The sequence below is a fragment of the Canariomyces notabilis genome (genome assembly GCF_033297395.1).
Source record: "Canariomyces notabilis strain CBS 508.74 unplaced genomic scaffold N656scaffold_17, whole genome shotgun sequence".
Lineage (NCBI taxonomy): Eukaryota > Fungi > Ascomycota > Sordariomycetes > Sordariales > Chaetomiaceae > Canariomyces > Canariomyces notabilis.
The window spans coordinates 310,874-326,131 of record NW_027041839.1 but is presented as its reverse complement, the minus strand read 5'-3'; the positions used below and the strand labels follow the sequence as shown (position 1 = coordinate 326,131).

General features: G+C 54.7%; 8 protein-coding genes across 8 annotated transcripts; 4 read left to right on the top strand and 4 right to left on the bottom strand.

The window, feature by feature from the left end:
* Positions 1–856: 856 nt before the first annotated feature.
* On the bottom strand, positions 857–5,228 carry N656DRAFT_769834 (nucleoporin-domain-containing protein; the record flags this gene model as incomplete). The annotated part of the gene is made up of 3 exons (XM_064813732.1): positions 857–1,606; positions 1,671–4,837; positions 4,910–5,228. The coding sequence occupies 3 exons, from the start codon at positions 5,226–5,228 to the stop codon at positions 857–859; spliced, it is 4,236 nt and encodes a 1,411-aa protein (XP_064668497.1).
* Positions 5,229–5,949: 721 nt separating this feature from the next.
* Positions 5,950–7,189, bottom strand: N656DRAFT_781233 (putative 3-ketoacyl-CoA protein). Its single transcript, XM_064815544.1, has 2 exons — positions 6,875–7,189; positions 5,950–6,816 (listed from the first exon to the last, which is right to left on the bottom strand). Exons 1-2 carry the CDS (start codon positions 7,052–7,054, stop codon positions 5,962–5,964), a joined length of 1,035 nt encoding a protein of 344 aa, XP_064668496.1. The 5' UTR covers positions 7,055–7,189; the 3' UTR covers positions 5,950–5,961.
* A 291-nt stretch (positions 7,190–7,480) lies between these two features.
* On the top strand, positions 7,481–8,065 carry N656DRAFT_799644 (uncharacterized protein; the record flags this gene model as incomplete). Its single annotated transcript, XM_064817897.1, has 2 exons — positions 7,481–7,546; positions 7,610–8,065. The coding sequence occupies 2 exons, from the start codon at positions 7,481–7,483 to the stop codon at positions 8,063–8,065; spliced, it is 522 nt and encodes a 173-aa protein (XP_064668495.1).
* Positions 8,066–8,198: 133 nt separating this feature from the next.
* On the bottom strand, positions 8,199–9,529 carry N656DRAFT_713021 (galactose-1-phosphate uridylyltransferase; the record flags this gene model as incomplete). Its single annotated transcript, XM_064811867.1, has 4 exons — positions 8,199–8,422; positions 8,477–9,257; positions 9,324–9,375; positions 9,429–9,529. The coding sequence occupies 4 exons, from the start codon at positions 9,527–9,529 to the stop codon at positions 8,199–8,201; spliced, it is 1,158 nt and encodes a 385-aa protein (XP_064668494.1).
* A 586-nt stretch (positions 9,530–10,115) lies between these two features.
* On the top strand, positions 10,116–12,236 carry N656DRAFT_756573 (transcriptional adaptor 2; the record flags this gene model as incomplete). Its single annotated transcript, XM_064813121.1, has 2 exons — positions 10,116–10,605; positions 10,740–12,236. The coding sequence occupies exons 1-2, from the start codon at positions 10,513–10,515 to the stop codon at positions 12,234–12,236; spliced, it is 1,590 nt and encodes a 529-aa protein (XP_064668493.1). The 5' UTR covers positions 10,116–10,512.
* A 105-nt stretch (positions 12,237–12,341) lies between these two features.
* N656DRAFT_186096 (uncharacterized protein) lies at positions 12,342–12,922 on the top strand. Its single transcript, XM_064808804.1, has one exon. It carries the CDS (start codon positions 12,448–12,450, stop codon positions 12,775–12,777), a length of 330 nt encoding a protein of 109 aa, XP_064668492.1. The 5' UTR covers positions 12,342–12,447; the 3' UTR covers positions 12,778–12,922.
* On the top strand, positions 12,531–14,103 carry N656DRAFT_186124 (NAD(P)-binding protein). Its single transcript, XM_064808805.1, has 5 exons — positions 12,531–12,867; positions 13,055–13,192; positions 13,277–13,622; positions 13,720–13,819; positions 13,883–14,103. The coding sequence occupies exons 1-5, from the start codon at positions 12,825–12,827 to the stop codon at positions 13,949–13,951; spliced, it is 696 nt and encodes a 231-aa protein (XP_064668491.1). The 5' UTR covers positions 12,531–12,824; the 3' UTR covers positions 13,952–14,103.
* A 665-nt stretch (positions 14,104–14,768) lies between these two features.
* Positions 14,769–15,251, bottom strand: N656DRAFT_186093 (uncharacterized protein). The gene has a single exon (XM_064808803.1). The coding sequence runs from the start codon at positions 15,190–15,192 to the stop codon at positions 14,896–14,898; it is 297 nt and encodes a 98-aa protein (XP_064668490.1). The 5' UTR covers positions 15,193–15,251; the 3' UTR covers positions 14,769–14,895.
* Between the last annotated feature and the right edge of the window lie 7 nt (positions 15,252–15,258).

Below are 15,258 nucleotides of genomic sequence, written 5' to 3'. Positions count from 1 at the left end.
AGCGTCCCAGTCCCGGAAGCCCACGTTGGGCTGTCTGTTGTCTCCCGTGGTGTCCCCCAATCGCCGCGCCATTTCGATAGTGCCGTTAATTTATCCATATTTCACCCGCAGACGAGGCCGAGGCACATATTAACTGGCCCAGGCACAGAACTTGAAAGTTAAAGCATTGCATGCCGGCTTCTGGAACCAGAAGGAGCGAAAGTGGCATTCCTGCTTCTATTTATACTGCTCGAAAAACCTGGAAGCCCGGCGGGCGGTCATAGCCGATACATATTGTTCTGCAGTGTCGGCGCCGTGTACCGTGACACCTGGTATCTCGCAGTGATTGAGGCACACATAATCCAGTATTGTACCCGCATGCAATCGAGAATTCATATTGCGGCTTTGCATAAATCGATCTTGAGATCAGGCAGTTCTCGCAAGGAATCGCTGAAGGATGCGTAAACGAGAAATCAGTGGATGATAAGTGCCAATCGACGTACCGCCCAAGGCAAGTACTGCATCGGCCATTGCCTGGCGCCCGAGGCCACGACCCAGCATAAGGCTCGTCATGAACTTGACTCTATATCATTGTCGCGCGAAGCGCCATTTTCCAGGCTGGCAAATCCTGACCTCCATCCATAACCATGTACATACAGCAAAATTATACCTCACCAGGCTTACCCAGCCTTGCGGTAGGTAGGTATAGAGCATGCCCCTGTATCTCGATCACATCCGCTCCCGGTCGGAGCCAGGCGACACCTCTTAAACAAGCCTTCAAAGTTCTTGACTTCTTGACTCGTAACCACCTCCATCACCACATCTTCCCACTCGCTACCAGTCTTACCGGCAGCACACCACCTAGTGTCCTAGCCCCTCACCGAAAGATGAAACTCCCCATCCCCGGATCCGCTCCCACGATCGCATCTACGCTCTTCTTGAGCGCCTGAACCGCCCTCTTCAAGTCCACCACCTCGGCCCCGGCCCCGTTCTGCGCCACCACCAGAGACTCGTCCGCCCTGGCCAGCAACTCAGCAACCCAAGCGCCCATGGCGGCGTCGGTGCCGCCCTTGCCCACGGCGCCGCGCCGCTCCACGTCCCTGACCCATGCGTCCACTACCGTAACGATCCACTGCACCACGGCCCTTCTCCGGCGGCCCGTGAACGGCGCCTCCTGGGCGTCAAACATGTTTTCCAGCACCTGCGCGACCAGGGCGTGCGGCACGCCCAGGTTCAGGAACAGCAGCACCGGCCACGAGGGGTCGGCGCCGATGGATGCGTCCTGGCCGTTGCTGACGGCGTACGCGCAGACGAGGGGGAGGAGCGCGTCAACGGGGAAGACGAGGCTGTCGAGAGACGTGCGGTGCGCAATGATGCCGATCTGCTGCGAGACGGATTCGTACGGCAAGGACGGCTCGTGTGCGGGGGCCGTGACACCCTCTGGCAGGGGCTGGCCTGACTGCACAGCCTGCCAGTGTTCCTGACGCTGTTCCGTCTCGTAGTGGATTTGGTTGATGAGGTTCTCCCAGGTTTCGGTGATGACGCGGGGGTTGTGATAGTCGGCGGCGTGGTAGATAAGGAGGCACAGGTCGAAGTAGCCCGCTTGGTCGGCGTAGTCGTTGTAGAGCTGATTGGTGGGGTGGGTCAGTACAATGCAGAAGGTTTGGGCACGAGCTTACAGGAATACTCACATCGTTGACGCTTCGGACGGGGCCATCCAGGGCTTCGCTGATGTCGCCCTGCTTCTCTTGAGGGAGCCGAGGATCTGCCCTTAACCGCTCGAGCAGATCGTCCTGGATATGGGCAATCTCGAGGAGCTCTGCAACCTCATGGTTGAGTAATTGCTGTTGCTGGCGGCTGACGCCGACGGTATTAACGCTTGCGTTGGCCTTTGCCAGACTGAGGAGAGTGATTCGGTCCTTGATGCCAATTTTTAGATCGGATTTCGCCAAAGCCGCCTGTACCTGGGCAGCCTCAAAAAAGCGACTGCGCTGTGTGTAAAACCGGCAGAGAAGCTCGGCATGCTGGTAGTCGGTTTCCGCCAGCCGCCGGAGGTATGTGACGACGTGGGGAGAATCGATAGACAGGAGCCGGTCGATCCAGTTCTTGCTAATGTACCATTCGTAAAGATCAAAGTGGAAGACCTCGTCTGCGGAGTCATTCACAACCGCGTACGCTTCCATCCTTTTCGTTGCCGCGAGGGTCGGACGGCCGTCAAACATTTCTGGTTCGCCAGTGAACGCCACCTCGAGGTTGTCCAGGACCTCGTGGATTAGATTGTAGCAAGCCTTGCGGTCGTCGAACGCTCTCTTCCGGACATCGTTGGGCGGTTTTCCATCATTAACCCATGATAACGCCTTATTCCCCCGGTCCTTTTCACGCGCCACTGTGAGGCACAATTGGATGGCTCCAGCATAATACTTGAGCTGCGTGTACTGCTCAACAGCGCTCCGGAGATTAGCCGGAGTGAGACTGCCTGCGACCTGCTCAAACAAACGCAAACTTTCGCCGAGTACTGTGCGGAGGACATTGGGATTGTGAGCTTGCTCGGAAGCACGCTGCAGCTGCTCTTGAGCCTTGAAGGTGACGACATCGTCGGGTGAACAGAAACTTCCGCATCTTCTTCTCAGCGCATCGGCAACGGTCTCGACGTTGGCGCCGCTTGCAATATTGCGGTTAACAATCGCTTTGACTAGCACCTTGGCGAGCTCTTTCCCGGGCGCCTGAGAAAACAGCGCCTCGTAGGTCAAGTCTTGAAGTTGCTGCTGCGACCCAGCGTCGAGACGGGTATAGATGTCCACGACCCGCTCGTCGAACAGCATGAGCACGAACGAAATGCCTTCCGATATACTCTCCATCAGTTTCCGCAACCCATGCAGCGCTTGATGCTCTTTCTGCAGAGCGATCTCATCTTGTCTGCTGGAAATCCTGTCGGACGGCCCAGCTAGACCCTGAATTGAGCTCTTATTTGCCTCGAGAAAATGCCGCAGCCGCTCGACGTTTTCTTGAACGAGAACCAGATCCGGGATTTTGATAGTTGAAGATACGACGGGGGTTCCTTTCGTTGCATCAGTCTTGGTGGTGATAACCTTGGATTTCCACAACACCCGGACGAGGCGGGCGAGATACAGAGCCAAGGCGTCGTGTCGCGAGGACAACTTCACGAATTCCGTTTCTGGCTGCCTCCCGTCCGATTCAGCGAGCCTTGGTTGGCCTCCGTATTCGACGAAAGCGGCGCGGGCGAGATTCTCGATCCGGTGATCCGGGGCTCTGCTGGTGCCGAGCCGCACATCGCTTCCCTGTCCGCATGCGACCGCCAAAGCAGCTGAGACGGTTTCCACCCGGCCATACTGGTTGAGAAACCTCCTAACCTCCTTCTCAAACTCATCGCCGGCGTTGTGGCAGTTCCCAATAGCGCTGGCAAAAATGTCAACCAACCTTCTCCTCCGTACTACATGGACGCCAGTGTTAGTGAGCACCGCGAATTCTGCTGGGGCGTGATCAAACTGGACAGCAAGCTCGTTGCCAAAGCCCAGGGGCTGCTTTGCAGCAGAGAAAGGCTCAGTCGTCAGGCCGACCTCGAGGACTCGGCTCCCATGTCCCAAGTCGATCCACGTTCCCTGTTCAAAATACCTCAGCGCTGATGCAGGTGTGGTGCCCTTGATCCGCCCCGTGTCGGGGCCGGAGACGAAGAGCTCGTCATTACCGCCCTGCCGCCTGACGACGTCAAAGAAATAACCTGGCTCGAACCGGATACCGGACGCGGTGGGCTTGAGTGTTCGTGAACTTCCGTCTAACCCCGCCTCAGCAGCCTGGGCGGCTGCAGCTCCGGATGCGTCAGCCAACTGACTGCTGGGCGGGAACTTGACGAATTGAAGCTGCATGCTTTGCGGGGCCAGACTTGTTGACCCCCCGATTGTGTACGACGCAGAGCTAGTAGCGCTGAAGAAGAGACGACAACCGGTATCGGTAAGGGCCATAAGATGAAGTTTCGAGGCCTCGGCCGCGGGGATGGGAGAAAGCGACACGATGTTGGTCTTGTTCGTAAAGAGCGGAGAGCTGTTCAAAATGTGGGCAAAGTCGCGCAGACAGCTCACCTTGTCCTTTTCAATCACCGGGGTAAGTTTTTCGGGGCTTTCCATGTGGTAAGTCCGAATAGTTGACAGATTAGAGAGCGAGTATAGGAGATTCCGGCTATCGTCAACCACGAGCCCAATCAACCCTTCCTGATTTCGCTGGCCAAAGGACAGACCAGGGAGCGGTAGACTGGGGACCACTGACGACCAACCGGGGTGTGAATGGTTAATCTTGCCGCATCTGCTCGAAAACCACCTCTCCTCTTGCTGGTAGAACAGCTCGTGAATATCAGTGTCTGTGTCGCCGCCGAGGAAAATGCGACCATCCTTGGTGCCTACGATGTAGCTAACGTCGCTGCCTCCTCGATGGACTGACATATTTGTCTCGTAAAGAGTAACCGATCTTGATCCGGAAGGCGTCGGAGCCGCCGCAACGCCGAGCAGGTGTATTTCGGTGGTGGTGGCCACGACCAGGATGTGCGTGATGTCCTTGATGAAAACCCCGGGTTTGGGAGGCACAAGAGCCACAGCCGTAATGGTGTGCGCGGCATCCTCGTAGCCAATGAGTTCCGGGTTTGGGTGTGTATAGTCCCAAAGAAATAGGGAGCTGTCAATCGACGCCCAGGCGTAGTTGATGCCGGCAAATAGTCCCAGTTTTGTCACCACCGCGGCGCTGTTTAGATGGTTGAAGATGCTGTCGGGGATGTTATACATCGAGGGCTTGTTGAAGGGCGCCCATGGCTCGTTTTCATTGTGGAGATCGTAGTCAGACGAAGCACCGGCTGCCCAAGGTTCCATGATTAGTCCTCATGCGAGACATTCAGTCCAAAGAAAGCGGGACGTGGGGCACTTACGCCTGCAGTAAGAATCAAGATCGGGGTAGCTCTCATCGGTCTGCAGAGTCTGGTTGATGACCCGGGCAGCCTTGACAATAAGAGGCACATCATCGCGCACTTGGGTCGCTGGCAGCATTCCGCTCGCGATTTCGGGAGGGCCGTTGCCCGATGTTGTCGTTCCGGCTGCTGGTGTGGTCGCTGTTGCGCTCTTGGGGCCGCCACCGACGGCTTGGGAGAAATCGAGTCGTCGCCGCGTTGGATTTGCCGTGCCCGGTCCTCCTGGGGTGTTCATGTAGGCGCCGGGCATCATCGGGCGCATTGGTGTTACGGGTTCCATGGCGACCAAGGGAATAGCTTCGGTAGCTCTCGTGCCCTGGTCCCGTAGACGCTTGTCTCCTCCACAGGTGTTTTCGTCCAGAGCTGACTCGTCGCAGCTCGATCGCTAAGGCAATTGCACCATCAAAGCAATTGTGCCGGACCGTCGTGGAGCTACAGGCCAGAACTGCAGTGAGACCAAGTCAACCTGCTGTCGGCAATGCGGGAGTCGCTACCTTCGTATGCAGAATAAGGAAACTAATAAAGAGAGGCTGGTCGTAAACAATTTTTGGAAACAAGGATCATCAATGGGGAGAAGCGACAGAACCGCCAAGCAATTGACACGTGAACGCGCTAGGAAGAATTGGCGCTAATCTGCATTGGGATTATTGCTAGCGTCACCGTTCACAACCTTCAAAGTTCAAACTTACCTACCGTACACCTTGCGCCTTGGTTCACATTCTCACTCCTACATCATGAGCGTTCTAAACGATGAAGGAAACCCAATCGCTCAGTTACCTTTTTATTCAATGCTAGGACTATTAATTGCGCACATGCAGACGTCTATTGAGCAATTAGGGCTTGCTGCCTGCCCCGAGCATAGCACCTAAGACTGAAACGAAGGTACCTGACCGCTGCCACTTCATACATATAAGTTGTCTTCCACCCGGCAAGTCTCCTTGGGCCGCCTAGGCCTCGCTAATACATGCTTAAGGAAGACAACACCCTAACATACAGAGTAGCCAGGTAGCCTTTCACTGCTTCTTCGCCTCTCGCGCCGCTTTCCGTAGCGCCCGGTTCCGGATGTCGATATGCATCCTTCTGTTAAACCAGATAGTGAAGGCGCTCGTGGAGCCAACGGTCTTCTCAATCACCCACTTGAACGCGGCATGGCTCCAGTACGGCGTGCAGGTATTGGGGAAACGCTCGGTGCTGTCGAGGCCAATCTTGCCTAGCGTGGCACGGACAAACTGCTTCGGATTGGGGATGAGCAGACTGGTGCGTCGCACCTTGCTCATGGCCGAAGTGATCAAGTAGGCGACCACGAACTGTACGTCAACGTTGTATGGCTGAAGCTCGGAAGCCAGCGAGTTGCTCCAGTGCTGCAGGAAAGCTTTGCTACCACTGTAAGTGGCCAGATACGGAGTGGGCATGACACCGGCAAAGGAGCCTATCGTAAGGATGAGTCCCTTCCTGCGCTTCTGCAGAATGGGCGCAACGATCTGCGTAGTCTTGAGAGTGCCCAGGCAATTGACGGTGATGATGTTCTGGAGCTCATTACGCTCTGTCTCCAGGAATGGCACTGGGATGCTGTGCGATTGCCCGACGTTGTTGATCAAGATGCCCACATCCAGGCCCACGACCAACGCTGCCAGACGCTCGTAGTCGGCATCACTGTCCTGGGTGTAGTCCATGGCGAGCGTCTTCGTCTGCAGACCAGACCACCTGAGCTGCAATTCGCGAGAGAGAACATCCAGCTTTGACTGCGTGCGAGAGACGAGAACCAAGTTGAAACCTTTGGCGGCTAGCTGGGAAGCGAATTCCTTGCCGAGTCCGTCCGACGCCCCTGTAACAACTGCCCAGGTACCTTTCTTGCCATACTTGCGAAGCTGATAACGGAACTGTAGTCAGTATCAGGGTGAAAATTACGTCAAAAGACCGACCTACATTGGTGCCGCTAAGGACGAAGCAATTCAGGAGGAGTTGGAAAAATGAGAGCACGTGTCCTGCAACGTAGATGGCTCCGATACCAGTGAACGCCCATTGTGCCGGCTGGGGAACCAAGCTCCAATAAGTGAGGGCTTTGTCCAAGACAGCTTGGGCTGTCAAGGTTGAATTGAGCGTCATGACTTGAGTCGAAATGGAAATAGTGAACCTGGATGTGTTTGGTAGAGTCAAAGTCTCTGGTGTTATCTTGCTGGTGGCCGACTGACGAGCTTCTCCGAAACTGTTGGGACATATTCGAGCTTGCCCAGAGATTTTGGTTGACTTTACAGCGGGGCTCGCACTGTGGAGCACTGGACTTGGGCGGGCCAAGGCGGCCAGCCCTTGCCTGTCGAAGCTCTGACCACCTTCTCGAGCTGAATGCTCAGACCCCTGTCAATTGGTGAGATAAATTGATGGGGCTGAAAGATCGCGAGACAAACCAACAACAGAAAACGTAGTAAGAGTCCAAGAGGAATCAGCTCCCTCTGACTCCCTTTGCTTTGCCCAAACTGAGACTCACTGTCATCTAAGGCCACGATCAGGCTAAGTACCTTACCGAGTACGAGAATGGATAAACTCCAGTCTTTCCTGCCTTCGGCTGAGAAGGGCTACTTGCCCTATTACTTGTTTGTGGTATGTTGAACCGGAACCGGAACCGCACGCCTGGCCCCAATTGACGTATCCTTCCTGGTTCAGATCTCCATCGTGTCCATGGGGAATGCGCTTCAAAACTACGCAACATTGCATTACACTCGTCGAATCTACAACGGGCGTTTTGTTCCAAACCACTCTCTCCCTCCCGCCAGCGAGCACTACAACCCGGAGGACAGCACAGCTGTGGTCAAGCCCGCCTCGCCGACTGGGAAGGACTCGGAGAAGGCCAAGGACCAAGTGTCGCCCCTCGCTGCCCGCCTCTTCGGCACTTACACGTTCGTGGCTGGCCTCATCCGCTTTTACGCCTGCTACCAACTCGAGAACCCTGCCATGTATCAACTCGCCATTTGGACTCACGTCATTGCCGCGATCCACTTCACTAGCGAGATGCTGGTTTTTAAGACGGTCAGGTTCAGCGGGCCACAGGCATTCCCTTTTGCGGCGGCCTACGGCGGCACCATCTGGATGCTTTTGCAGTATAAGCACTACGTGCAGTGAATCTTCGCAGTGGAGACGGGCGAGGAGGGAAATGATGTTTATGATGCTGGTAAAGGTGCTAAGCCTGGGATCTGAGTATTGTCTAGTGTATACCTATGCCCCGTGGCAAAACGCTACACATCTGTTTGTTATCTCAGTTCAACAACTTGCGATACAGTTGCCCACCACAATTCCTGAGCCGGGCAGCCGCCTGCTCCGGAGTGATATCCCGCTGAGGCTCGGCCAGCAGCTCGAATCCGACCAAGAACTTTCGGACGGTCGCGGACCGGAGCAGAGGCGGGTAAAAATGCATGTGGAACCAGCTCGTCTCAGCCTCTTCCTCGGTACAGTCCAGTGGAGCTTGGTGAATGCCGGAACCTGGAGCCATCATCAGTATGGGATGCCTTGCGGCGACAAAGTCGGTTTACTCACTGTATGGGAAGCTCGTCTCGAACAAATTGTCGTACCGTCGTGTGACCTCTTGGACCGCCTCGGCAAACTGAAGCCGCTCCTCGTCCGAGAGGTCGACAAGCGCGCGAACATGGCGTTTCGCAATGACAAGTACCTCAAACGGCCACACCGCCCACCAGGGACAGACGACGAGGAAGCTATCGTTCTGCCACACCACGCGCTCTGCCTTTTCCATCTCGAGCTTGGCATAGTCCTCGAGCAGATGCCGACCACGCTCCTCCCTATACTTGGTCATGTGCGCCAGCTCTTTGCCTGGCTCCTCGGGCATCGTGCTGGTCGTCCAGATCTGGCAATGGGGATGCGGGTTCGAGCAACCCATCGCAGCCCCCTTGTTCTCAAAGATTTGCATGAACCGCAGCTGATGCTCGGGCCGGCTTACCTCGCCATCCGGGTTGGGTGGGATACGCGACAGTGCCTCTTCGGCTTGCGCTTTGAGCGGGTGTGAAGAAGACATATGGCTGGCGTAGATCCGAGTCCAGGTCTGAATCACGGGCAATATCTCTTGTGCGGTCATGTCGGCGAGTGTGACATGGTGCTTCGCCGAAAACGTGAGTACATAGCAACGTCCCGTGACGGGCTGCGCTTGTAGAAGAAAGGCAGCGATGTCTTCTTTGCTGGCATCTGGACGGTATTCCTGCTGCTCTTCTTTGACAGCGCTGTAGTCGTTGACAAAGGCAAAGGTGTTCTGATATTCCGGGTTGCTGTCTCCTTGGGCTCGCTTGTTGCCCGGGCAAAGATAGCACTGCAGTGTGTTAGTTATTGACATGCCTTGTGTAGTCTTAGTCTGGGACGACGGGAATTCACGAACCTTTGGGTCGTACTCCGGAAGCTCATTCTTGGAGGGAGCCTCTTGCTGACCTCTAATAAAAGGTTAGCTTCGATATGAGCGCGAGAGAGAACTTCGCAAACTCACTGCCAGGGCCGCTTGGTACGGTGGGGTGAGACAAGGAGCCAAGACCCGGTCAACGGGTTGTAGCGACGATGTGAAATGTCGTCGAGAACTTGATCGGGCATCTCGATCGGAGCAATTGTCGAATGTGCAAGCTTTCAACGAAAGACAGCAAGAGAAGATCTTGCAAAGTAATATCTAGACCATCGACCTGATTTGTACAATCCGATTGACTTAACCGCGGCCTTGTGAGTTTTCCAAGTTTGTTGACAACTTCCAGGGAATAATGGCGGGGTTATAGAGTAGCAACTTTAGCAGCACCTCGGCCCTGCCCCGGCCACACTTAAAGTAAGGTACCTCCTACATCGTAGGACAGTTCATTAAACCGCGCTCGGTGGAAACAGTAGATGAGTGACCTTGAAATCTTAGATACTCGTGTCAACTGAGCTTGCCAGCTTCCGGGTCATGCCCATCACAGCATGTGAAGAGCATTCAATTACCCCTCTTCATAAAGTAAAGGAGGACCCACCAATGACTGATCTTTCTCCAGAAAGGTCCACGGCTTGAAGAAGAGATCATACAAGCACCAGGTATCTCTGACGGGAAAACAGAATACACATCATGGCTGTATACAATGCATCCGCCATCTCCCTTTGCCGGTCACGCCAGTTCCAACCAGTTTCCTTTCCAGCTCAAGTCTTCCAACGACAACGGGAGTCGAGACCAGGGCTTTCTCTCCATGTCGACAAGGGTTAGGGTTGTCATTGTATTTCCCGAGTCCCGGCAGAACTCCGGAAACCCAGCCGCCCCCGCATGGCTCAAGTCAGTGAAGCCACCATCCAAGGCGTGGGACCTGTGGTGTCAGGCCAGGATCGACCCTCAACCGCAACCATCCACGCGCCATCAGATCATCAAGATTCCATCAAATTTCCAGCATTTATCATCAAAAAACATCAGAATACGCGTCGCACCGACCCTCAGGCCCTGTGAGCAGTCGCAGAGCGCCCTTCATGGGGCTTTTCGACACCGTTGTTGAGAATTCTGTACCTCTTCACCCCTGAGCAGCCTTGTTGCCACTGCTGTCTCGTACCCACGTGAATTCCCTGACATGGGTGTCATTCGCAAGAAGATTGCCGCAAGAGGCGGCGAGGGCGGTGTCAAATATGTCTGCGATGTTTGTTCAGCAGACATTACCTCAACTGTAAGTTTGTCTTGTCTAAACCTCACTCTCTGCTTTGCCGCGCTTGTACAAGGAGGGCCCTCGGCCCATTCCGGAGCCGCATGGTCATGCTGGGACATTGTGGAGTACCAAGTTCCCGATGTCGCAAACACAAGCTAACGCGTCTCCAACAGGTCCGGATACGATGCGCCCACAGCGCCTGCAACGAGTACGATCTCTGCGTGCAATGCTTCGCCAATGGCTCTTCGAGCAATGCGCATCAACCAGCCTCCCATCCTTACCGAGTCATTGAGCAAAACTCGTTCCCAATATTCGACCCAGAATGGGGCGCCGACGAAGAACTCCTTCTCCTGGAAGGCGCCGAGATTTACGGCCTCGGGTCCTGGGCGGATATTGCGGACCATATCGGCGGTTATCGGCACAAGGATGAAGTCCGGGATCATTATTACAAGGTTTATATTGAATCGCCCAACTTCCCACTCCCTAAAAGATGTAGCCCTCACGATATGGAACTGGCAAATGAAACATCAAGAGAGGAGTTTCAGGCCCGCAAGAAGCGCAGGATTGAGGAGCGGAGAGAAGCGGCCAAAAACGCACCCGCCCTACAGCCAAAGACGAAACCTACCGCCAGCGTGCCAGCTTGTCACGAAATCCAAGGTTACATGCCCGGTCGATTGGAGTTCGAGACAGAGTACGCCAACGAGGCGGAAGAGGCGGTCCAGCTGATGCAGTTTGATCCGGGAGACGGCATCAACCCGAGGACTGGCGAGCTGGAACCTGAGATGGAACTCAAGCTTACGGTGATGGAAATCTACAATTGCAGATTGACGCAGCGAGTCGAGCGGAAAAAGGTCATCTTTGAGCACAACCTGTTGGATTATAGGGAGAACAGTAAAGCGGAGAAGAAACGGTCAAAGGAGGAACGCGACCTTCTCAACAAGGCGAAGCCTTTTGCACGGATGATGAATCGGGACGACTTCGAACAGTTCTGCCAGGGTCTCATCGACGAACTCAATCTCCGACAGGCAATTGCGCAGCTGCAAGAATGGCGCAGCCTCCGCATCGGAGACCTGCGAAGCGGGGAGAAGTACGAGCAGGAGAAAGCACTACGGATACAGAAGTCAATACCGCTCGGCTCCATGGATCGCGAAAGGTTAGCGACAACGCAGCGCAACAAGCAGCCACCGCCACCCGAGCCGCCAAGCGGTGCTTCGCTGTTGGTTGCGCCTGAGCTACCGATTCGGTCAGTGGCATCGAATGGATTTCTAAACGGCCAAGGGCCGAACGGCGTCAAGTCGGAAACCAACGGAAATCACATTAACGGCGGCAGCGTCGTAGTCGCGAATGGCACGACGCCTGCAAGGCAGAAGTACATTCCGCCGCCGATTCCCGGCGTGCAACCTCTTTACCTCACCCAGGATAATGCACCAGATCTCCATCTTCTCACGCCTGAGGAGATCAAACTTTGTGAAGCGCTTCGCCTGCAGCCGAAGCCTTACTTGATGATCAAGGAGCAGATCCTCAAAGAGGCTGTGAAGGGCAACGGCAGTCTTAAGAAGAAGCAGGCCAAGGAGATTTGCCGTCTGGACTCGCAAAAAGGAGGGCGGATTTTTGACTTTATGGTTAATGCTGGCTGGGTGGTCAAGGCTTGATTTTGGATTCGGTTACAGCGAGGCGTTTCGCGGCATGGCTCAGGCAGCGGAATGGTGGGGGCGTTATTCGGGGAAATTCCATAGGCGTTTGGCACCATGGACAGATACCAACATGGAATAGGAGCAGCCCTTTACGGATTATGAACAGGAAGAGGCAATAGCTTGCTATTATCGCACGCGTCGTCCCTGAGTCAGCGCAGGCTGGTTATTAATGCAGTACCCGACCATGTTTACTGATCAGGGGTCAACGAATGACAACAGGACTCGCCCACAGAAGGATGCCGCCCGCCCCCTTTTCCCCTCCCTTCCGCTTCCGCGGTGGCTGCCAACACGTCTTCGGAGAGGTCTCTTGGGCTGGTGCTCATTGTCATGCGCACTGCCAGTCGGGCCCTTGATCCATCCCGAGCAAGTATTTAAGGGCTCCAGGGGTTTTGTCTTCCCCCTTCTCTCTTTTTTCTCCCTTTTCTCCCTCCAGCACCGTCTTTGCGTTCGTTTTTCAAGGACTTTTCGCATTCTCATCTCCTTCGAGCTAACCCCTTAGTCCCATTTTCTTCACTGCCCCCTCCCCATCTGACATTCTCCGCCAAAATGTCTGACAACACCGTTTACCTCATCACGGGCGCGAATAGGGGTAAGCCGCAGCCTTCTCATCCATGCTCCCTCGCGTCTTGTACTTGAAAAAGCGCGCTCTCCGCGATCAATTCCCTTTCCCCCTTTTTCACCCCGTTGCCATCACCCTCTCTTCAAGATTCCCTTCTTGCTTAATCACCAGCCCTGAGCGCAAGAGTTCAATAACCGACTTTTTATTTCCCCCCTAGGCATCGGCTTCAAACTAGTCACCCTGCTCCTCGCGCGTCCGCACACCATCGTCATCGCCACTTCGCGCTCTCCCACCTTTCCACCCCTTGCGGCCGACGCCACCGTGCATCCCACGAGCAAGCTCATTCCCTTCCACCTCGACGAGGTCGACCCCGCGGCCAATCACGCCTCCCTCCCGAGCCGCTTGGAGGCCGCACACCCGGACATTGCCGGCCGCGGGGTCGACGTGGTCGTTGCCAACGCGGGCAGCTCGACGGGCTTCAAGGATGTCCTGCACACGGAGCCCGACGAGATGCTGCGCGATTTCGAGGTCAATACCCTGGGTCCCGTGAGGCTGTTTCGTGCCGTGGCTGGGTTGATGCAGCTGCAAGAAGAGGGTGCGAAGAAGGAAAAGAAGTTTGTCTTGATAACCAGCTCGATTGGCAGTATTGGCATCATGGACTTGGAGAAGATGCTGCTTCCTGGAGTGGGCTACGGCATGAGCAAGGCCGCGGCCAACTGGTGGGCTAAGAGGATTAGTTTGGAGTTTAAGGATAAGGGTTTGTTGGTTGGGGTTTTGCATCCTGGGTAAGTACAAAGGCCCCCGTTCCTCATCTTCTTTATAGTTTAATAGGCTTTTGGGAAGGGGTGGTGCGCTGACTTGGATGTTGCCTCCGCTACATAGATGGGTCAAGACGGCTATGGGCCAGGCGCTGGCCGATGCTCTTGGCCTCAAGGAGGCAGCGATCACTGAAGACGAGAGTGCCAAAGGGGTGCTCGAGCAGGTAAACTTCTTCTCCATTGCCTTTTCACCATGAGTAGGTATGGAATAGCTAACGGCTGTACAGATCGATAACTTGACCACTGAGAAGTCGGGTCAGTTCCTGACGTACAACGGAATGCAGCTGCCTTGGTAAGGTGGAACAACCTGCCAGCACGCCGAGGATGAGGTCTGGGTTATATATAGCTTGACGGTTCTTGAACCGTTGCCGGGTGTTTAGTCTCGTCTGCCTATATGGGTGATGTGATTAGATAGCATCGTGAAAACCTAAGTTAGCTATCAAATAGGTGGTACCGAATCCGCTTTCCCTCCATTGTCATGATACGCGGTCACCCTTGAATACAGCCCAGTCCGTCAGCATCACAGGTCAAGTCCTTGGCTCCAACTCTGCACCCTCGTCCTCGTCTTAACAAATGCCCGCGATATCACGAAGATTGGGATGGTCATTGTGCGTCATGTACTCGACGGCGGTTGTCTTGACTCCAATCCTCTGCAAAGTAAACTGCGCTGTGACCGTTCAGGGGAAGGCAACGGCAGGGGCAGCTTGATTTGCAAATACGTATCGTACAATGGCTCCTCTGTTGAAAAGGACATTGGCGAAGGTACAGAATCCCAGTATAAGGTTTTCAAGATGGCGAAGATTCCAATTGTGTTCTCCTCCACCACATCGGCCGTCCGTTGACTCAGTTGATTCGGGCTTCTCCAGAGCCGCACACAACTTGCCTGGGAGGATGCATGGGATGAGTAGGTGAACAGCCATGCATCGGACGATAATCGAAAATGATTCGGTTCCGGCTAAGGTTCTATGCAGCAGCGGTAACTTGTAATCAGTGCTCTGCCGGTGTTATATTAGAGCACTAACAGCTGGAGGCGGTATGTACTGAGCGATCTGTTACTGCTGCATCTAAGCTTCCCCTGAAACCCACGTCAAGGGGGTCGACACAACAGCTGACGCAGGAACCGCCGTAATAGGAATCGAGCAATTGGCACTGGAGCCCTGTGACGGGTATTGTGACATTGGGGCTGTCAGTCACTTTAACCGGGAACAAGCAGTTCAACCGGGTGTTTCGAATAGGGCTGTCACTCAGGCCCAGCGGCAGCTGTCACTGACAACGTCTCAATCACTACCGAGAGGGAAGCAAGTGGTTCTGAAAATCTTGACATCTTCAGCTCTCTCATACTGGTTCCATGAAAGATCAAGGATAGTGGAAAACGATACCGGGCTTTATCAATAGCAGAGAGATTTGCGAGCGGGTGACGCGAAGCTACAGTACATGTACAGTACATACTGTGTAGGTAGCTACTCGAACTCCAGCTTGCCACAGCTAGTAGCCTCTCGCCTTCTAAACTTATACCGGTAATATATTTCGAAGCCATTCGGAGCTTCGTCAATGACCCTTCACCCAACTTGCACTGTCGGTTACCTACCTGTCAGAAGAAAAT